At 56.3% G+C, this 21396-nt stretch overlaps 1 protein-coding gene across 4 annotated transcripts in view; it reads right to left on the reverse strand.

Annotated features, from left to right (window-relative positions):
* Positions 1–7971: 7971 nt before the first annotated feature.
* PKNOX2 (PBX/knotted 1 homeobox 2) overlaps positions 7972–21396 on the reverse strand; it is a 291449-nt gene continuing 278024 nt past the window's right edge. For all 4 annotated transcript variants that reach the window (XM_005870910.2, XM_005870912.2, XM_005870911.2 and 1 more), the window contains 3 exons: positions 11877–11953; positions 10826–11004; positions 7972–8797 (listed from right to left, as the gene is read on the reverse strand). In XM_005870910.2, coding sequence (XP_005870972.1) covers positions 8571–8797; positions 10826–11004; positions 11877–11953 — 483 coding nt within the window. In that variant the 3' untranslated portion in view covers positions 7972–8570. The remainder of the gene's footprint in view (positions 8798–10825; positions 11005–11876; positions 11954–21396) is intronic.

The following is a 21396-nucleotide window of genomic DNA, read 5'->3' on the forward strand; positions in this document are numbered from 1 at the left end:
TTTATTGATTTCAGAGAGGAAGGGAGAGGGAGAGAGAAAGAAACATCAATGACCAGAATCATTGACCAGCTGCCTCCTGCACGCCCCCTACTGGGGATTGAGCCCACAACCCATGTGCCCTTGACCTGAATCGAACCTGGGACCTTCCAGTCGGCAGGTCCAGGCTCTATCCACTGAGCCAAACCAGCCAGGGCTGCAGAGCAACTTCTTAAGCTCAGAGGCGCTAGGTGCCCCCGCCCTCCAAGATGTAGATGGCCCAAGCTAGGAGACGCTGGGCGCGTGTGGGAGAAGCGGGCTGAGGTTCGGACCCACATCTCTGAGTGTGATTCACCCGCGACCTCAGACGAGAGAAGCAGATGTGGGGCCGGGGCCGGGGCCTCTGAGGGTTTCGGGAAGAGGGGCTGCTGCTGAGCCCGTGGGCCAGCCCGGGGGAAGCCAAGGCCGACAACCTCACGGGAGGAGCCTGTGTCTGGCTTTGGGTTGAAGTCCCAGCTCTACTGCATAGGAGCTACATACATTTTTGTTTGTTTGTTTTTAGCTAAATAATTTTTGAGAAAATCATTTAATATCTCCGAGCCCTAGCTTCCTCATTGCGGAAATGGGGACACTAATATTACTCATGATACCAGCGCATCTTCCGGGTTATTCTGTGTCATCTGTAGTATTTAGCATAGATGCTAAGTGCTCAGTCATTGGTGACTTTTATTCTTACGACTAAACTTTGAAAAAAACAGAGAAAAGGCTGGCCCTATGGCCTTGTGAGCCTTGGGGATCCGATCATCTTTCCAGTTCAGTGGACACAGAGCCTGAAAACAACCAAAATGAATAAAAATGCCAGGGTTTGGCCCGTTCCCCTTAAACCAGCCTAACTCTGACGCTTTATCCTCACAAAAGCCCGCTCAGTGGAGGTCCGGAGACCTGGCCCCTGCTGCCTGGGCGACGGGACAGGGGACAGAGCCGAGAGGGAGGAGGCAGAGGTGTCATGCAGGCGAAGTGGTGGGGCATGAAGTGAAATTCACACTGATTCTGCGCTTGGAGAAAAGGCTCCGTTTCCATTGGCAGGGAGACAGGTGGAGCCGGAGGGAGCGTTGACCAGGCCGGTGGGCGGTGGGCGGTGGACTCGGGCTGCCTCGGAGGTTGGAGGAAGGCCTCACCGGTCTGCTGTGCTGTCCCCCAGGAAGCCGGCCTCGGAGACCCCCTGACACCACCCGGGGCGGGTCTCCCTCATCCCCGAGGCTCCAGAAGGCAGAGCTCAGGTCGCCCGTGGAGGCTGGAGGCCCAGGGCTCTGGGGAGCCATTTGGTCTCTCTGCCCGGAGAGGCGTTGGACAGGAAAAGGAGGTGACGATTCATGGTGCCGTGGCCGGTTCCCACATGGGTGGGCAGGCTGGGTTCGCCGACCCTCAGGGCCCTCCCCAGGGGATGCAGTTTCACTCTGGGCTCGATCTGGTGTGAGTACAGGGGAGGGGCGGCCCTCCCAGCAGGGGTGTTTCAGCCCCGAGCCACTGCCGGTAGATTCTTTCCTGACACCAGGTGTGGCTGACACAGCCTCCAGAATCTCTGGGGGGATTTTAAAACTGCACCTTGCTTGCCCCCCCCCACCCTTGGAGATTCTGGTTGGATTCCTGGTCAGGGCACATGCCCGGGTTGCAGACTTGATCCCCAGTAGGGGGCGTGCAAGAGGCAGCTAATCAACAATTTTCTCCCATCGTTGATGTTTCTATCTCTTCTTCTCCCTTCCTCTCTGAAATCAATAATTATATGTGTGTGTGTGTGTGTGTGTGTTGGCAGTCTAGCCAGTGGAAGCCTGGCAGTGGCACCAACCCCAACTTCTCCAGCAGGTGGGGTGGGGGTGGCTGTCCAGGAAGAGGAGCAGCCCCCCCGTCTCCCTCAGGGGAAGCTGGGGAAGCCACTGCACTGTTGTCCATGGGTCTCGAGTTTCACAGCATTTCAAGTGAAGGTGAGCGCAGCGGCCATGTCTGCGGACCCCTCCAGGTGCAGGTGAGGCAGCTAATGTAGATGCCCCGTGTGTGAGAGTTATTGGCAGAACCTTGGCCAAATCCAGGGGAACCCGTTCTTCCTTTTCCTGCAAAGGAGCCTGGGAGGCCGTGGTTGGACGGAACGGGCCTTCGATGAGTTGGGTATAATAACATTTTTGCCATAATATGGGGGAACCCCCCTCCCCCCCAAATCCACAAAATAACAGGTGGACGTGAGCTACGCACACCTGAAGTGAGTTCTCTGACAAGTGCTTGGGTGTAATAAGATGAAAAAAATCTGAAATGAAAAGGTATAATGACATATCCACAACTGGGGGGGATTGTCTTAAATGGCTGATTGTAATGAGATGTACATAAATTGCAAGGCTTGTAATGAAATGAAAAAAACATTCTTGCCTGATCATACCGGGTGCAATGTCTACACCTGAAATAAGTCGTCTCAGCGCACGGAGTGTAATGAGATGCATATAATCTTAAAGAGTGTAATGAGATGAAAAATAAATCAGGCACTTGTCTTAAATGAAAGATGTGCTAAGATGCGCACACCTGAAGGGCATTGTCCTAAATGGGCCTCGTTTAATGAGATGCATTTAATTTGCAAAGGGGCTAAATGAGTCTGGCCCAGAGAGAGGCTGAGAAATATAAAAGTGGAAGCTGCCTACACTTGGACGTGGGGTAATAAAACGGGCCTCGTCTGTGGGATGGAACTAAGGTGCCGAAGCGGAAATGCACAGAGTGGGATGCGACCGGCTTCGTCTCTGCCCGTCCTCGGGGATCCCCGGGCCTGTCATATTCTGCAAAGTGGAGTTAGCCCCCAGCCCAGGGGTCCTCAAACTTTTTAAACAGGGGGCCAGTTCACTGTCCCTCAGTCCGTTGGAGGGCCGGACTATAGTTTAAAAAAAAACTATGAACAAAATTCCTATGCACACTGCACATATCTTATTTTGAAGTAAAAAAACAAAACGGGAACAAATACAATATTTGTATTTGCATGTGGCCCGCGGGCCGTAGTTTGAGGACCCCTGGCCCAGCCGATGCCTGGCGCAGAGTGGGCGCCTGTGAATGTTCACCGAGTGAATACCTGGTGCAGCGGGCTGTGGTTGATAGAGCAAAAGGAAGTGAAGTCAAGGCACTTCTATAGGCAACAGAAACCTAGTTTCTGAGAGCAGTGTTTCTCAGAGTCTTCAGGCATCTTGTTGTGGGGCCTAATCTGCATGTACAACAAGCATCCCTGGTTGCTTTAGGCCCCAGGCTCAGGATGCCCAGAGGGCAGGTAGGCAGGTAGCATAGGCATGAAGATGTCTGAATGGAAGACACAGGTGGACTTCGCATCTGATGGTAGGAGTGCCTTCACTTCCACAAACAAATACGTCATCTCCATTTTTTTCCCAAGGCAGAGCCCTCCTGCACTATTTGTTTTACTCTTTTTTAAAAAAAATTTTTTTTTATTGATTTCAGAGCAGCCGATGCCTGGCACAGAGTGGGCGCCTGTGAATGTTTACCGAGTGAGTACCTGGTGCAGTGGGCTGTGGTTGATAGAGCAAAAGGAAGTGAAGTCAAGAGAGAGAGAGAGAGAGAGAGAGAAAGAAATATCAATGATGAGAGAGAATCATTGATTGGCTGCCTCCTGCAGGCTCCCTACTGGGGATTGAGCCCGAAACCCAGGCACATGCTCTTGACCGGAATCGAGCCGTGACCTCATGCTTCATAGGTCGATGCTCAACCACTGAGCCACACCAGCTGGGTTGTTTTCTTACTCTTGATGGAGCAATGAGCAGACATAACTATTTCCCTTCTTAAAAACAACCACTCTAACATTGGAGAGAAACACACACACACACAAAGGGAGAGGAGAGAAGCGTAACCAACCAATGAGCCAAGCACTTAGGGACAGCTGATCATCAGTGGCGGCTGACCCGCAGGCTCAGTGTTGAGACCACTCAGGGCCACTATTACGGTACCCGAGACCACGTCGTAAGGGGCAGCAGTGATCCGAACACACCCAACCGCATCCGTGTGGGACTGTAGGTCCCGAGCTGCTTCATGGCCTGATGTCTCCAGAGAGACCAGGAGTCTGCATTTTTATGTGCAATTTTTTAACTTTTAAATGTTGGCACAAAAAACTAAAAACCAATGTATAGTCCAAACACAACGTGCCGGCGAGCGGACTTTGACCTGAACTCCACATTTGACCTGAGAGCCTCCTGCTTTGCAACTCAGGATAATAAAGTTCAAGGCCACTTCCAGAATCAGGTCATATTGTCACCATTACGGGGACCTCTGAGCACACTGTCTACTTGAATGTAAAGTCCCTCAAGGCAAGAGCCTTGTCCTTGCTGGTCACAACTGTACCCTTGGTATCTGCAACTGCCCGGGACAGAGTCTGTGCTCAGTGAATGCAGGTTGAATGAATGGGTCCAAGCAGGCTGCCAGGTGACAGTGTCGTGACCCTCATCCTGCCATATCCATGTGTGTGTGTGTGTGTGTGTGTGTGTGTGTGTGTGTGTGTTTCTCTCCAATGTTAGAGTGGTTGTTTTTAATAAGGGAAATATTTATGTCTGCTCATTGCTCCATCAAGAGGGGTCCCTTGGTCAAGGAAGCATAGCTCTGGCCATCAACTCCCTGGAGTGGGACCCTCCAAACCGGAAAGGTCTGGGATGGGTGTCGGGCCAGAAGTTGGTCTGAAGAGTTCCCAGGGCCCTGATGTCAGAGCTCTGTGGGGGGCGGGGGGAGATAAGGAAATCTCCCTCCCACTTCTCCCCATGCACACGGTCCCATCCCTCTTACTTCCACAAGGATCGTGGCACATCTTGGGTTGGATGGGGTTTGGGTCACGCAGAGCCTAACCTTCAGCCAAGGACACGTGTAGGCTGAAGGTCACACAGAGAGGTTGCTGCTTCCTCCAAACGTAACCACCCACATCTGGAATGACTGAGGGAGCTCCTTTGTCAGCGGGCAGCGGGATTCGGGAGACAGTCTTCAGAAGGATGGGAGGCTGGGGCAGGCCGCGCTGTACTTTCTTAGAATACTGTTCCCTACAGTGTGTTTGATGGAGCACTTGGATCACTGAATAGCTATTACTTGGGAAAACGGGCAAATAAATTTGGGAAACAGGTTAAACAGGTTTCTTTCCTGTAGGACTTTTCAGAGCCTTTACTATAGTAACGTGCCTTTTGAAACTCCGCTAGCAAAATGTAGTGTCACTTCATCCTAGTCTAATTTGGCCAAGGAATTTTTGTTGGTAGCTTGTCTTTGAGCAGTGTGTTCTCTGGAAAACACGTCTTTGAAAGTTGCCATCTTCCTGGCTCTGGGAAGTGAGATTCTAAGGCAGTGGCCGGCAAACTGCGGCTCGAGAGCCGCATGTGGCCTCCGAGCCGCAGTTTGCCGACCACTGTTCTAAGGTATCATCTCTGTTAAGCTCCTGAGACTTCCTGCACCGGCTGGCGGCAGGTCTCAGCTGTTGGCAGGGCTCGCCAGCTGTGCTGGGTGGTGGTGGGGTGGGGCTGGGCGCAGTGAGAGCAGGGACCCCGGAACCGCCACCAGAGCTGCTGGAGGCCGTTTTGCCCTGTAAGCAGTCCCGTCGCCATCTCCGGCCTGGCTCTAGGATGCTCACGGGTCATGCACACTGTGCAGCCTTCGGGGAAATGAACAAGGAACTCCTCCTGCTTCTAAACCGATGCCCCAGACTTCTCGGCAATGGTTCCCGACAAGGACACCTCTAGGCTGAAGGTCACAGAAAGCCTGCCTCTCACTTGTGAGATGAGAGATAAGCCGCCCCTAAATTTCTTCTTGCTCCAGGGAGTATAGAGCTGAACCCTGGAGTTCAAGGGCAGGCTCCCCTGTGGACACAGATTTGGGATTGAATGTGGCAGTCAAGCCTGGCCGGTGTGGCTCAGTGTTTGAGCATCAACCTATGAACCAGGAGGTCACAGTTCCATTCCTGGTCAGGGCACATGCCCGGGTTGCAGGCTTGATCCCCAGTGTGGGGCGTGCAGGAGGCAGCCAATCAATGATTCATCATTGATGTTTCTCTCTCTCTCTCCCTCTCCCTTCCTCTCTGAAATCAATCAATCAATCAATCAATATAAAGATGAATGTGGCAGTCAAGACTTCTCTGGGATCGGGCAAGGGTGGGCATGTGAGGGCTGGGGAGGCAGTGGTGGCACCAGCTTCAATGATGAGAACCCTCCGGGCCCAGGATGGAGGTGGGAGAAGCAAAGGCCTTTCGAAGGGGGTGCAGTTTGGTGGAAGAGACGGCCCAGCTCTGCCCTGTGTGGGGAAGCTGTCAGGAGAGTGCCATGCAGAGCTTCCTGTCTGCTCGCCCTCATCTCTTTGTCTTGGACACGTGGGTGTGGGCACTTGGCTGTCCCCCTCCCCAGGAGGGAGACCGAGGTCACCAGAGAGCCCTCTGCCTGTCACCTTCCACGGAGGCAGTCAGTTCAACCAAGGGTGTGCCAAGGAGGCCTCCCCCTTCGCTCTGGTCCAATCCCACTGACCACAGAAAGAGAGGACACGCAGCAGAACCCGGTAGGTAATAAGATTTACTGGAAACTTCTCAGCCACATTCAGTACTGGTTTGGTGGATACATCAGAAGGAGGTTGCATAACATGAGGCAGGTGGAGGGGCTGGGAGGAGGGTGTGTGGGCACGTGTGTGCGGTGTGCCTGTGCTGGGCTGGGTGCCTGTCCAAAGTGGAAAGTGGGTGTGTGCGCGTGTGTGCATGCGTGTGAGTTTGTGTGTTAACAAGATAAACGAACCAGGGAAGGAAATGTATTTTATCCCACTGCACATTGCCAAAAAAGCTGGACTTTACCTGTGGCATCAAAAGGGAGTAAAAAAATGATCGAATCACCAAGATTATAAATAAGGTTATTTGCTTCTCAAAAATCCCTAGTAAAACATTAAATATCAGCTCTTTTGGGGGAGAAATACATTCATTTTAGGGAGACCTCAGGAAAGCGACCATCCTTTTGCTCCACCCCAACGAGGTGGGGGAGGGGAAGTCCCCAGAGGATCCCCTCGAGCTGAGCCAGGTGGCCACTCCCGTCCTGCCACTGAGGGAGATGGCCAATGCACAACTGACAAATGAAACTGCACGTCCATTAAATTCAATCGAATGGGAAACACACGTGTAGTCGGCCCTGTCTTCACAGCCATTGGGTGGGAAGGAGCGGGAGGAGGTGCCAATCATGGGGACCGGAAGTTGCGGGGGGAGGTGTGTCAGGGCAGATGGAGAGCTTCCTCCTGCGGGAGCCCAGTTCCCCCAGTGCTGTGTGTCAGGTGGTGTGCAGGCTAGTGAGGTGGGTGGGGGGGCACCGCTTGGCTCTTGGGTGCCCTCCCACACTTTGGAAATCGATGGGAGGAGGGATGTAGCTTGGGGAGGCACCGCTTGGCTCTTGGGTGCCCTCCCCACACTTTGGAAATCGATGGGAGGAGGGATGTAGCACCTTCTCCAACCCCTGGCTTCTCGTTGGGCTGGATGCTTCTCTCCACTGTTTCTCTGAAGGATATAATGAAGGAGAGGATGGAGGCTGATGAAGCCGGCCTGGAGCAGCACGTCAGCTGGGGGCCTGGAGGGTGGAGAGGTCCCAGCTAACCTGGCTCCACCCTCTCTGATGGTCTGTGGGGGGTGGAGCGTGCACGGAGCTCCGTCTGAGCTGGCACATCTGGGATGAGACACCACTGTCCTGTCGTTACAGGAGCCGAGTTCTGTGAACACCTAGAATAGCCGTCACTCCCCAAGTCACCTTGACGCGCCTCCTAGCTCAGGTTCTGCCACCTCCTTGGGTCCTGAAGACCCAGGTGAAGGGACCCCTCTAAATCTGCAATTTGAGCCCAGCTTACCACTCTTTTCACAGGGAGGGAGGGAGAGAGGGAAGGAGGGAGGGAGAAAGAGAGAGAGAGAGAGAGGTTCTGGTGGCTCCTTCCCTCTCTCCCAAGTCCATGTTGCCTAGGTACTGGTGGCTCCTTCCCTCTCTCCCAAGTCCATGTTGCCTGAACCCAGAGATGGGGCCTGGGAAGAGTTCTCGGGAGCCCTGGGAATCCAGGTCTCACTCTGACCTGCAAGATGTGATGCCGCAGCCCCGCCCACTCCTCCAGCCACTGGCGGGATGTCGCTCCTCCTGCCCTTGAATGTCTCTCAGGGGGTGGGGCCGGAGCCCCAGTGTGTTTGCCTTTTCTCCTGCTCTGTCCCCGGCAGAGCCTCTCTCTGCGGACAGCACTGCTCTGCCTCAGTGCAGGGCTGTAAACCATCCACTCCTTCCGCCAGGGCCTTCGGGTGCCATCTGTCCTCCGGGGTCGCTGGATCCAGATCTCACTCCTGCCTGTCCGTAGGGCTGCGTGGTCGGCCCCCCAGAGTCCTCCACGTTCCGGGGAAGCAGCGATGGGGTCAGAGAAGCTCGGTGGTCGGGAAGGAGCAGGTGTCTCCTCTGCATTTTGTCAAGCTACTGATTCTGGGAAGCGAGGGCCCAACTTCCTCGGTGCCGCCTGCCCATGTCCCCTTCCCCCCCACCCTGAAACCCCCCGACGACACTCCTCTCCTGCTGGGTGATCAGTGCCATCTGGGCTGCCAACTACTCCAGGGAGTCACTGTGTTCCAAGCCCAGGTCACTGACATTCGTCGTTTGAAGCTCGTCAGCCTCCTCCTCCAGTTCCTCTTCCTCCTCCTCTTCCATCTCATCCTCCTCCTCTTCTTCCGTCCCATCCAATGAGTCGTCGTGTGCGGCCATCATGGCCTGCTGCATGGCCATGGTGGCATTGTCTGAGGACAGGGACTGCAGGTTGTCCAAGCTGACGGAGCCTGCGAGAGAGGAGGGGAGGGTCAGGCCAGGGACCTCAGTATTGGAGGGTTCAGTGGGCCGGCTCAGGGGTGGTGAGCTGGCAATTGCTGGCATAAAGCCCGTGTCAGCCCCCACCTGCCCCTCCCAGGCAGCAGCACCCCTACTACCTGGACTGAGCCGCTTCTGTGTAAACATGTTAAATACTTGTGACTCGCTAACACCTGTGCAGGGCAGGTATTATCCCTTCTAAAGAGGAGGAAACTGAGTCTCAGACAGTGAAGGCATTAGCTGGAGGGGACACAGGCGAGAGCTGGAATTCTCCCCCTGGTTGACCCAGCTCACAATCTGCTTTTCCTGCCATCCCTCATGAGACAACTGCCCATCACACAGCAACCACCATGCAGCCACATAAGTGCACACACACATGCAGGGAGGGATGCAGACATGCAGGAAGCAATGCACACATGCAGGAAGGGATGCAGACATGCAGGTAGGGACGCACACATGCAGGGAGGGACGCACACATGCAGGTAGGGACTCACATGCAGATAGGGACGCACACGTGCAGATAGGGACACACGTGCAGGTAGGGACGAACACACGAAGGGATGCAGACATGCAGGTAGGGACTCACATATGCAGGTAGGACGCACAATGCAGGTAGGGATGCACACATGCAGGTAAGGATGCAGACATGCAGGTAGGGACTCACATATGCAGGAAGGCATGCACACATGCAGGTAGGGATGCACACACACATGTAGGTATGCACACATGCAGGTAGGGACGCACATGTGCAGGAAGGGATGCACACATGCAGGTAGGGATGCACACACACGCACGTAGGTATGCACACGTGCAGGTAGGGACGCACACACGCACGTAGGTATGCACACGTGCAGGTAGGGACGCACACACGCACGTAGGTATGCACACGTGCAGGTAGGGACGCACACACGCACGTAGGTATGCACACGTGCAGGTAGGGACGCACACACGCACGTAGGTATGCACACGTGCAGGTAGGGACGCACACACGCACGTAGGTATGCACACGTGCAGGTAGGGACGCACACACGCACGTAGGTATGCACACGTGCAGGTAGGGACGCACACACGCACGTAGGTATGCACACGTGCAGGTAGGGACGCACACACGCACGTAGGTATGCACACGTGCAGGTAGGGACGCACACACGCACGTAGGTATGCACACGTGCAGGTAGGGACGCACACACGCACGTAGGTATGCACACGTGCAGGTAGGGACGCACACACGCACGTAGGTATGCACACGTGCAGGTAGGGACGCACACACGCACGTAGGTATGCACACGTGCAGGTAGGGACGCACACACGCACGTAGGTATGCACACGTGCAGGTAGGGACGCACACACGCACGTAGGTATGCACACGTGCAGGTAGGGACGCACACACGCACGTAGGTATGCACACGTGCAGGTAGGGACGCACACACGCACGTAGGTATGCACACGTGCAGGTAGGGACGCACACACGCACGTAGGTATGCACACGTGCAGGTAGGGACGCACACACGCACGTAGGTATGCACACGTGCAGGTAGGGATGCACACATGAACACCTTCACTCCCCCTCCCCCACAGAGCTACCCTGTGCTGAGCTATAAATGTCTGGCTCATTGAATTATTCATTATGCACCAGGCAACCGGCAGTTAAAACAGTGTCTGTGAAGAGTGTGATGGAGAAGCTGGGAAACAAAGCCCCTCTCGCCTCCGTGCACAAGCCGCTGCCTCTCCTGTATTTACAGACGGCACTGGCTCTAAGCAACTTCGGCGGGAGTGGGAGTGAGGAGGGGCTCCGTGGAGCAGTCATGGGCCCCGATGACCACTGGCTCCCCTGGCCTCTGGGAGGTCGCTCCTGGCCTGTTAAAATAATGCAAAACCCTCCTCCCCGGTTTGTCCACCCCCTTTGAGAGGGGTCAGGGAGGGATGACTGGCCGAGCAGATGTTCCGCCCGTGGATCTTTGCGCAGCTGTCCCGCCCACCAGTCCAGCTCCAGTCCTTACCGTCGGGGTTTGTCCCCGGGGCGCCGCCCTGCTGCTGCAGCACCCCCGCGGCGATGGAGTTGGGCCAGAATCTTTGGGTGGGCCGGTGCTGGGACTTGATCTTCTTGGCTTTAGGGGCAGGGTCTGGGTTGCTGGCATCAAGCATGGGCTGCAGGATTCGCCTCCGGGCATTGATGAACCTGGCCAGGGGTGAAGGTGGAGACCTGGTTAGTCACACCTGCGTGGTGGTGGGGTGTGCATGCATGTGTGTGTGTGTGTGTGTGCGCGCGCGCAGAGAGGGCTAAGCTGCTTCCAGACTCAGCAGCCGGTCCACTGTACAGAACAGACTGGGGTCTGATTGGGGGTGAAAGCCCAGCTGGTAAAAAGGCCCCGGGCCCCAAGGACTCATGGAATCACTTGGTAACCATAAGGCAGTATGGGATGGATGGGTGAGGGTCAGAAATCTTTACTCGTACCTGTCAGGGTTGAACAGAGGACGGAAGAGCCCCCTTAGTCAAAGGCACTAACCTCTGACTTCTCTCCGAGGGCTGAGGGCTTGGATCAGGGAGCCCAATCCTGTGTGTATTCCCACCCAGCCAAACCCTGCCCCCCTCAGATTTCTCACAGCCCAGCTGGACACAGAGAAGGGGAAGCTGAGGCCCCTGTGCGGTCAGGACGGCGGACACTTCCTCCTCCTTCCCACTACTACTTTGCAGAACATTTTAGTTAAGCTCACATAGGTGGGGGCAGACCAGGTGACCACTGGTGGCCCCAGCAGTCCTTGGCTGCAGGCACTTGTGTGTGTCTGCAGTGCAGCTGGGCCTGGGTTTTCTAGCCAGTGATGTTCGCAGCACAGTTTCCCAGCAGAGGGCGCTAAGAAGCTGCAAATGAAGCGATCGGGCCTGTGCTGATTCTGGCTTTCGGCTGCCAGTCCGAATGGGAGGGCTGGCGTGGTGGCTGCGACCGACCGAGGCAGGACTAGGCATTCCGTCTCTCCTCCAGGCTGCGCATTCTCTTGCCAAGCAAGTGGCCTCTGCATCTGAGAGCCTGTGGGTGGACGATGCTAACTCACCAGTTATTGACTTGCAAGAGGGTGAGGTTTGTCTGGGCCGCGATCTGCCTCTTCTCATCCTCCGTGGGGTAGGGATGCTGAAACGAGAGGTGAAGGGCTAGTGAGGGGTGGGCACGTGGCGGCCTGGGCCCCTTGGGGACCATGCCCGTGTCACAGGCACTCTTCTGGGCCTGTGGTTTGGAAGCCCAAACTGGAGAAAGCGTAATGTTTATTTCCCAAAAGAATGGGCTTGGAGAGTGGCTGCCCCATGCCTTTGGCTCCACAATGAGGGGCCCCAGCCTCAACTCAAACCCCAATAATGGGGCCGTTATATATGTTAATAGCCTCCAAGGCACTCTGCATCCTCCGCACCTGGTCCTCCCCGACCCCCAGCGGCAGGGCAGGCATTGCCAGTGTGGAGACGCACAGTGACATTGAAAGCCACAGGACTATCAGAGGTGGCAAATGGGGTGAATGAATCAACTCCATGTAAGTGAACTGACATGTGCTGTATACCCACTGTGTGCCCAGATTCATGCCAGGCATCCTAGGAAGCAGGAGACACATAGAGCGACATCCCTGCTCTTGTAATACGTCATAGCCTGTAAGTCTTCACGCACTTACGTTCCTTTACTAAGCATCACACCCAGACTGTGTAAGGCAGCCGTTCGGTGCCGCCTTCCCACGCTGCAGGCGAAGTGCTGAACGGCTTCTCCCGTGCGCCCTGCCTTGTGTTCCCTGCAGTTTGCGACGCAGCCCTTCTGAGTTGAGTCGTTTCCCTCCCATCACTCATGATGCCATTTGACAAGGTCGAGTCGGTGGCTGGGGGTGGGGGGGAGGAAGGGGTGCAGTGTCTGTGCCATCCCTGAGCTCTCCAGCCCATGCCCCGACCACGTGTCGCTCACACACTGTGGCAGAGACCGTGTCTTATTAACTCACCTTCCACCTGCAGACGACACAGCAGTGACTGCTGAGCGGCAGAGACAAAGCCACAGGTGCTGTGGTTTGGGAAATGAGCGCCATAGAGGCCAAGGAGAGAGGGTGTCGGCCAGAGGCTGGGGAAGCTGAACAGGTCTCGCTCAACAATGGGAGTTTTGAGGGGCAGTGGGAAGGGGTCCTTCCAGCTCCTCGAGCGGAGCACCACGTGATAGCTGGGTCTGTGTGTCTTTCCAGGCCTGTGCACCAGGCACCTGGAATAAAGGTTCGGTGAGTGTCTGAGTGGGTCAGAGCCCTGCCCTGGAAGCCAGAGGCGATCGGGGGGCTCCTGGGGCAGAGGGCGAAGCCGGCCAGAGTGGTGTTTGGGCTTCCTAAAGCCCCAAAGACTGGGACCCAAATCCCGGCTTTTGACTAGCTGTGAGCGCAGGCATGCCACGTACAAAGTCATCTAATGAGTAAGTGAAACTGTACTTGTACAGCTCAGTAAGAGGGGCTCCTCATGTTATTGGATGATGTCAGCAAGGTGCCTGAAGGGCTCTAAGGAATGAGTTTATGATCAGCCTCGGAGCGCCCTCATTATCGGTGACAAAGGAAGCAGCGGCTCTGCCGGCCTCCGCACCCCAGACCCAAGTCATCAGAACCCTGCGTTGTTTAATTCACACCTCCGACCGGCCTGCCAGCCGGGGCAGCGGGCCTTGTGACACGTGCAACGTTAAGATTCTAACGGAAGGAAAGCACCTCCGTGTCAAGGAGCCAGTCTCCTCCCGATTGGAGGCTGGGAGGAGAGACTGCAGCCACCGGAGGCAGAGCAGCAGGGGCTCTGTGTGCCCACACCTTCTGGGGAAGGGGTGGTGCCCACACCCTGCTCCCTGCCCCACGGAGTTCCCATCCTTCTCACCAAGGAGCCAGGCTGCCCATGGCCAGCGGGTCTGAGAACACAGCAAAGCTTTTTAGCTTTCTTGGGCCCCACGAGGCCCTTCCGTGCCTCCATTGCCTTTGCACATGCTGTTCCTTTCTCTGGATGCTCTTTGCCCCACGTTCCCTGCATGAGCAAAGACCTGTCACGCACGAATGAAATCCTTGGGGAGGCCGTTGCAATCCCCTGGGGCAAAGCTGGCCTCACTGCAGGTGAATGACTGCACAGCCCACTGCGTGACAACCGGGGAAGGACCCCAGACGGAGCCCAGTCTCATTAGATACTGTGTCTCCGGTGTGCAGACCAGCAGCAGGCAGAGTAGATGTTCAATGCCGGGTATTGAACAGATGAGTGAACCAACCCCCAAACGATGGCCAACTTATTTCCTTAGCAGAGCCGGCCGCACCTGTTCACCACCTACAGGTGCTGGGAAGCCGCCGCCTGGGCGTCCGCTAGTAAAAGGTGCCTGACATGAAGAGCTCGGAGCTGAGAGGGGCGGGCGCTGGGTGAAAGGAAACCTCTTTATTCAAGGGCAGGTGTAAGTCCACTTTGTGGTGAGAGACAGGGGTGGGGCTGATTGGTCCGGAGGGCTTCCCTCCCCACCCCCCGCCCCCGGAGGTGGGCCTGCCGTGGACTCTGAAGAAGGACCAGGCCCTCCCAGTGAAGGCGGTGGTGAGAGACAGGGGTGGGGCTGATTGGTTGGGAGGGCTCCCCCCCCCCGGCCCCCTGCCCCCGGAGGTGGGCCTGCTGTGGACTCTGAAGAAGGACCAGGCCCTCCCAGTGAAGGAGGGGGTGGGCCCTCGGGGCGGGAGCCCTGCACTAGGACTCCTATAAGCCAGCCAGATGCGAATCTCTTCCACTGTAAGGACCCCCAGAGAAGGAGCTCTCTCAGCCCCCACGGAAGCAGTGTTTGCTGTCTCTGAGGCGGCTTCTGGTGTGGCCTCCGTGTGTGTGGATGTCATAAACCCAGACGAACACGCTCCCGCTGCATGGAGAGGGCCAAGCGGAGCGTCACGGAGGCCGGCTGGTGTTCTCTGTGGATGAGGGTGTTAACCCCTTGTCCTGTGAGACTGCAGGTCCCAGCGCCCCTCTCTCCAGGAACCAAGATCTCAGGGGGCACGTGATGGAGGCCGTGGGGTGGGGGGCAGCAGCTGGTGCAGCTTGGGGGACAGGTGTGTGCACTGGAACGTTCCTGGCGCCACATCTGATGGTTCCTGGGAGCGGGTTAAGACGACACCATCTTGCCTTGGGGTGAGGATGGTTGAAATAGCAGCGCCCAGAGGGAGGAGAGCAGCTTTGAGATGACAGGAGGGTGAAGACGGGGAAGACTAGACAGCAGTGAAGATGGACAGCTATAGTTACACAAAAATACCCACCATGAACCTCACGGCTACACTGTGGAGTGAAAGATGCACGCTGTATCCGCTCCTGGGAGGGGCTCGTCCTGCTGCCCCTCCCAGGAGCTCCGAGCCCGCCCTGCTCAGCCCCCCAAAGACGGTTTAGTTCTGTCGCCCCAGTGAGACAGGCTGCAAGTGTTTGAGAGAAGGGACCACACCTGCCTTTCCACCCCCCTCATCGGCGTCGGCAGGGGATGGTTCCTGAGGACACAATCAAAATAGCCTGGCCCCGAGCAGACCTGGGCCTGGCCGTGCTACTTTTAGCACAACTGGAAGGACTCGGGGCCAAGGACAGGGCAGGCATCCAGTGAGACTGGGGGCCGCCTCGCCGTGTGGCTGCTCTCGGGGGTTCCTGGGGGAAGCCGGGAGGGAGGCGCAGGCAGTGGCCTTTGGAAGCAGGTAATTCCTCCTGGAAAAGGCGCAGACAAGCTAGGAAAGGACAGATCCCCCTCAGGGCCGCGTGGGGCCGCGTGACTAGGTGACCAGGAGTGCTGCCCTGTGGCTCGGGGGATGGCCCTGGAGAGGTCAGTCCTGCCAACCACTCATCCGCGGTGTGACCTTGGCGATTGGTTGTTTGATGTTTAGTTTCCTCCGAGTAGACGGAAAATAACGAAGGCGTGGGGGGCGGCTCCATGCGCTATGCCGGTGAAGGCGCGCTCCATGGCTCACTCCATACAGTGTGGCGACGCCTCCCAGACATCCTACCCTCCATGAACGTTGAGTCTCCAGAGAAGGAGTTACATAGGGAGGTGCTGATGGCACCAGATGCCATCAGGAACGTCCTTGGGAATCTAACCCCGATGGTCCCTGCCTCCCTCTGACACCTCCCTTCGCAGCCCACAGCCACAGTCTCCGGGCTCAGCTGAAGCTGAGGCGTCTTTCAGTTTGAAGAATGGGTTCCAGGGGGCCCTGGGTCGGAAGGAGGCTTGGCCAGTGCTGGTGGAGGGGGGCCAGGCGAATGCTGTCACTGAGAGCCACCCCGAGATTGTCCTCCCACCCCCTAGCCATGCCGATAAGCACAAGGCCGGCCAGGTCACCACGGGACACAGCCTGGGAAGGAGCCTCACCGGGTCCTCGGCCCCAAGCTGGCTGTGGAGCAGGACAGGGCCAGCTTTCCCTTCCCATTCCCGGTGCCCAGCGTCGCCCAGGGCCAGCCGCACCCTCTCAGTGGTCCCTGTGGGCGAGGCCTGAGGCCCATGGTGTCGGCTCTACATTGCTCTAGGAGGCTCAGAGGCCAACCAGAGGGGGCAGCAGGATGGCGAGGCCCCAAAACATCCCACGTTTCATCATCAACAGCAGGGTGCACCCTGGTTCAGAGATGCTGAAATGGACAAAACAGTCTTTAGAATGGAGAGAGGCACAAGGAGTGCCCCCTTCCTGCAGTCGCCCTGGCTCAGAGCTTCCTTTCATTGGCTCTTACTCCTCTCCCCCTGACCTGCGCACACAGAGAAGCACAAAGAACTAGAACGTGTAGCTTCATGTATCATCACAAACACCCATGTGACCACCACCCAGGTCAAAAAATAGGGCACTGTCAGCACCCGGAGCCCCTTGCTCGACCCTCCCCGCCCAATCACTACCCCCAACGATAACCTGGTTTTTAGGGTACTTATGTCCTTGCTTTTCTTTATGGTTTTAGTGTCCATGTAACATCCTTACACAGTATGGTCTGGTTTTGGGACCCCATAAATGAGTCATATAGCGTGTATCTCTCACTCCACAGTGTAGCCGCGAGATCCATGTTTGGCATTTTTGTGTAACTACAGCTGTCCATTTTCACTGCTGTCTAGTTTTCCCTTGTAAAAATCTACCATCTTCCCCTTCTTCACCCTCCTGTCATCTCAAAGCTGCTCTCCTCCCTCAGCCTATTTCAACCACCTCACCCTAAGGCAAGATGGTGTCTTCTTAACCCGCTCCCAACCCGTGGGCTCGTCCTGCTGCCCCTCCCAGGAGCTCCGAGCCTGCCCTGCTCAGCCTCCCACAGATGGGTTAGCTCTGTCGCCCCAGTGAGACAGGCTGCAAGTGTTTGAGAGAAGGGACCACACCTGCCTTTCCACCCCCCTCATCGGCGGGGGAACATGCCCGCACAGGTGAAGCGTTCGCTGTCTTTGTTGAATGACTGATAGGGACCTAAGGTGTCACTGGCACTTGTCACCATTCCCTTGTGTATCTGTGGTGTGAGGGGGTGGGGAGCCCGGCCGGGGTCCCACCCAGAGTCCCACCGGCTGACTTGGTAAAAGTGCTGCACCTGCTGGGATGTTTCATGAGTATTCGTGGGGCGGGGTGGGGGGCACACTGCTCAGCTCTCAGGAGGAGTCTGGGAGGCAGCAGGGAGCAGCAGGCGAGAACATGGACTCAGGGCCCACCTGCCAGCTTTGCATCCTGGTCTCTCACCAGCTTGAGGCCTTCGCCTCCTTTTTCTTTCCTCCCCGGTAAAATGGGGGAAGAATTCCACCTACCTCAGGGCTGTAGTAAAGATGAAATGAGTTATTATTGGTAAGGTGCTTAGGACGCTGTCCGGCACACTCTCTGAGTGTCTGTTAAATAACAAAGAGGATAAGCCTGCTGCTGGGGCACGTGGCTCCATCTCTGTAAACGTCACAGGTCACTTTCCGGACAGGTGCCAGGAGCCCCAGCAGCCCTTCGCACATGAATGAGGGTGCTCCCTTCTGCGGATGGCGTCCCTTCCTGGTCGCTGGACCACTCCAGCCCCTGTGCACATGATGGGAGTGTTTCCGCCTATCCTGGGTCACATGATGGGGCATTTCTTTCTAACCTGGGTCATATAATGGGGGCATTTCCTCCTAACCCGGGTTGCAGGCTTCTCGGGGGTGCTTTGAGGTTGGAAATCTCCCCTGGCCATGTTTTCCGGGGGGAATCTGAGCTGCAGGCTCCCGTGGAGTGTTCTGGGGCTCAATACAAGCCAGACTCTCCCACACCCCTCTTTTCAGCTCAGCTACATCCAACCCTGGAGCTGACTGGCCTTTGACAACCTGACCTGGTCTTTGGTGGAGACCCCAATCTTGTCTCCTTCCCTGGGACTCGCTACTGCGACAGCGGCCACTGTGACGCATGCCCTGGACTGCAGCTGCCCTAGGGCGGAGTCGGAGGGCAGCTTCCAGGGTCTGTTCTCCCTACGTCCTGATGTTCCAGGCAGAAATCCAGGACCTAAAGCTCCCCTAGCACTGACAGAGGACGGCAGCAGGAGCCCAGCCGGCCTCACTCCCAGCCTCCAGGTGTGCCTCCACCCAAGCGCCACAGGTGCGGGCGCCTGAGCTGCTCTGCCTGGAGAGGCAGCCGTCACAGCCCAGGCCGAGGCGCCGCAGGTTCCCCAGGCCGCACAGAGGAGAATAAGGGGACAAGACGATGTCATCTCACAACTGGGAGGAGAGCTCGGTCCCTTTGGCCAGAAGGAACTGCAGGCCAGTCAGGGACATTGATGATCTGTCAGGAGTAATTCGAATCCAAATGATTCCCCCTCCTCCTCTTCCCTCCCAATCCTGAACCCTCGCCCCCCCTCCCAGGCGCACGCAGCCCACATCCCAGCTCCTCCAGCAAACCCTGTTAACGCCTGTCTCCCTGCTGCACATGCCCTGGAGGCCGAGGCCAGCCCTCCCCAACCCCTCCATGCACCTCTCTCACGGGCCTGTGTTTTCTGACATCAGCATTCTGAGTCTGAGGCCTCTGGCTTCTGGGACCTCAGGGTCTACTCTCTGGAACTATGTTTGTGGTGATGCAGACAAAGCTTTTGTCAGATTCTCAGCAAGGTCAGGGGCTTGGGGCGTGGGGAGAAGAACTGCTAGAAACCCTTCCTCTGCCACCCCATCCTGGCTCGTCTTCTCAAAAAGCCCTGCAACCAGTAAAATAAGTTCCAGTCTTCCAGGCTGGCAGCTTCCCATGAGGCTGGTCCCAGCTGAGTGGGAGTAGAAAGGCAAGCTTTGGACTAATTCACACTAAGCTGTGAATGATCGATGGCCTCCTGGACGCCCCGAGGCATCTGCTTTGGAAAGGGATTTTACAATTTTAAACAGATCTCTGATGAGTGAGACCTTAGATAGGGAGCGTGACAACGTCTAAGGAGAAAGTAGCAGGCAAGCTATTTTGGATCAAGAATGGTTCCCTCTTCCTAAGCCATTTTCTTGCTTCTCAAGCTTTTCTTACTTTTTCCTTCCCAGATTCTCTACAAGTGTCAGGATTTCTCTCCGCATTTTCCAAGGCAGGGCTGATGAAGGGGTCCCGGAGTGAGACTGGAGGCAGCTGCAGCAGTGGCTGTGTGGGCATCTCATTTTATCTTCACAACAGCGCAATGAGCTGCAGGTTGAAACCCCATTTTACAGCAGAGGAGACTGAGGCCCAGGTCCCCTGGCAGGTGGATGGGGCAGTGAAACTCAACTCCAGATCCTGCCTCCGGGTACCAGGTCCTCTCCTCCTACCGCACTATATTTGTTTGTAAGAGACCGACGGATGGATGCTGTAAGTGGGCTCCGACGGAGATGAAGGTGTAATTCCCTTAGAACTTAGGCGAGGCACAGTGAAGGTGGCAGACACGTGAAGCATGCAGAGGCAGCTGCTAGATTTCACCTCCTCACACCTCCGTGACCGGGAGCCCGCGCGCAGGGCCCGGGCTGTACTGGGCATGCAGCAGCCCCGTTTCCCCTCAGGGGTGAGCCCAGCTCGTGGGGCTCTGGCGCTATGGGCGAGAGAGCTGGGAGTCTGTCAGAGTCTCTAAGACTGGGACGGGCTCAGAATCCTGGGCAGCCTATGAGTGCTCATAGCAGCGTTACTCAGAAGCCAGAAAGTAGAAACGAGCCACTGTCCATCAGCTGATGGGTGGATGAACAAGCCGTGGTCCATTCAAACTATAGCGCACGGGTCAGCTATAACATGGGATGAAGCACTGATACGTATCACAAGACGGGTGAGCCGTGAAAACGTTATGTCAAGGGACAGAACCATCACAAAATACCCCAATTATATGATTCCGTTCATGCGGAATATCCGAAATAGGCCGGTCCATAGAGACAGAAAGTGCACTTCTGGGGCTGGGGAGTGATGCTAACGGTACCGATTTCTCTCAGGGACGAGGAAATATTCTGGAATAGATAGTGGCGATGATGACACAAGTCTGTAAATATACCACAAAGCTCTGAAGGGTGCAGTGTAAAAGTGTGGGTTTTATGGTGTGTGAATTATATTTCAATAAAAGAATCACACAGGGAAGCCGCCTGGTGCTTTTCCTGCCTTTGGCTCTTGTGATGACAGAGGGCTCAGGGGGGCCTGGGCCAGGCCTCGGCTCAGCGCGGCCAATGAAGAGCCTCCCCCCACAAGATGTGGGGGCGGGCGGCAGCCAGCAGAGTAGACTGTGCCCCTGGCTGGGTGCTGACCAGGCTTGCGAATGTGATGGATGGGAAGGGAGAAGACAGGAAGGGACTAACGGGCAGCCGCGCGGAATCTGGCACTAGGGCGGGGCATATAAAACCCCACGCCTCTCCCAGACCAGGCTCTGTGCCTCAGCTGAAAGCTGGGGTCCCCTTGCTTCACCTGCTGGAGCTCAGAGATGCCGTGGGTTCCTGGATCACTGTGGAAGCTGTACAGCTCAGTGGGCAAGAAAGCAGAGCCTCGAGTTACACAGACCTGGGTTCAAATCCTGTGGGGCCATGGGCATGTGGTACCTTCCTTGAGACTAGTTTCGTTATTTGTAAAATGTGGATAATGGCGGTGCCCACCTCCTGTGGGGCTGGGGGTCCTGAGCTGACGCGTGAAGATGCCAGCAGAGGCCTGGCGCACTGCGGTGGTCAATGCCTACGGGTGGGGGGCCTGCTGGGACTGGTTTCCCCCTCTTCCCACACAGAATATTCTGTAAAGCTGCTCATGGTGTGCTGGGGCGGGGCTACAACCCAGAAAACAGCCATATTTTGGGTGGAAATGAGCGGAATCACCTGGCAGGGCAGGGGAGGCTGGGATCCGGAGTGGGGGACAGGCCAGAAGCTGGGGAGGAAGTGCAGCCCCCGCCCCCCACCCACCCCCAGAGTGGGCCCTCTGCCTGGTCTCTCACCCACTCTTGCTTTCTAGGGAGCCACTGCTTCCAGCAGGAGTCTAGCATCTTCCAGCCAAAATGCAATAGCAAGAAATATCACTGGGTGCTTCAGGGACCAGCAGCGCGGCAGCTAATGGATGACACCATCCTAACAGCAAAAAGGCCAGGGCGTAGTCTCCATCCCAGGAGCATCCTATCATCGGAATACATTTCTGTAGCTGCTAATGCCACGGAACAGTGGCCACGACAAGACGA

Source organism: Myotis brandtii, unplaced genomic scaffold (genome assembly GCF_000412655.1).
Source record: "Myotis brandtii unplaced genomic scaffold, ASM41265v1 scaffold325, whole genome shotgun sequence".
Taxonomy (NCBI): Eukaryota; Metazoa; Chordata; class Mammalia; order Chiroptera; family Vespertilionidae; genus Myotis; species Myotis brandtii.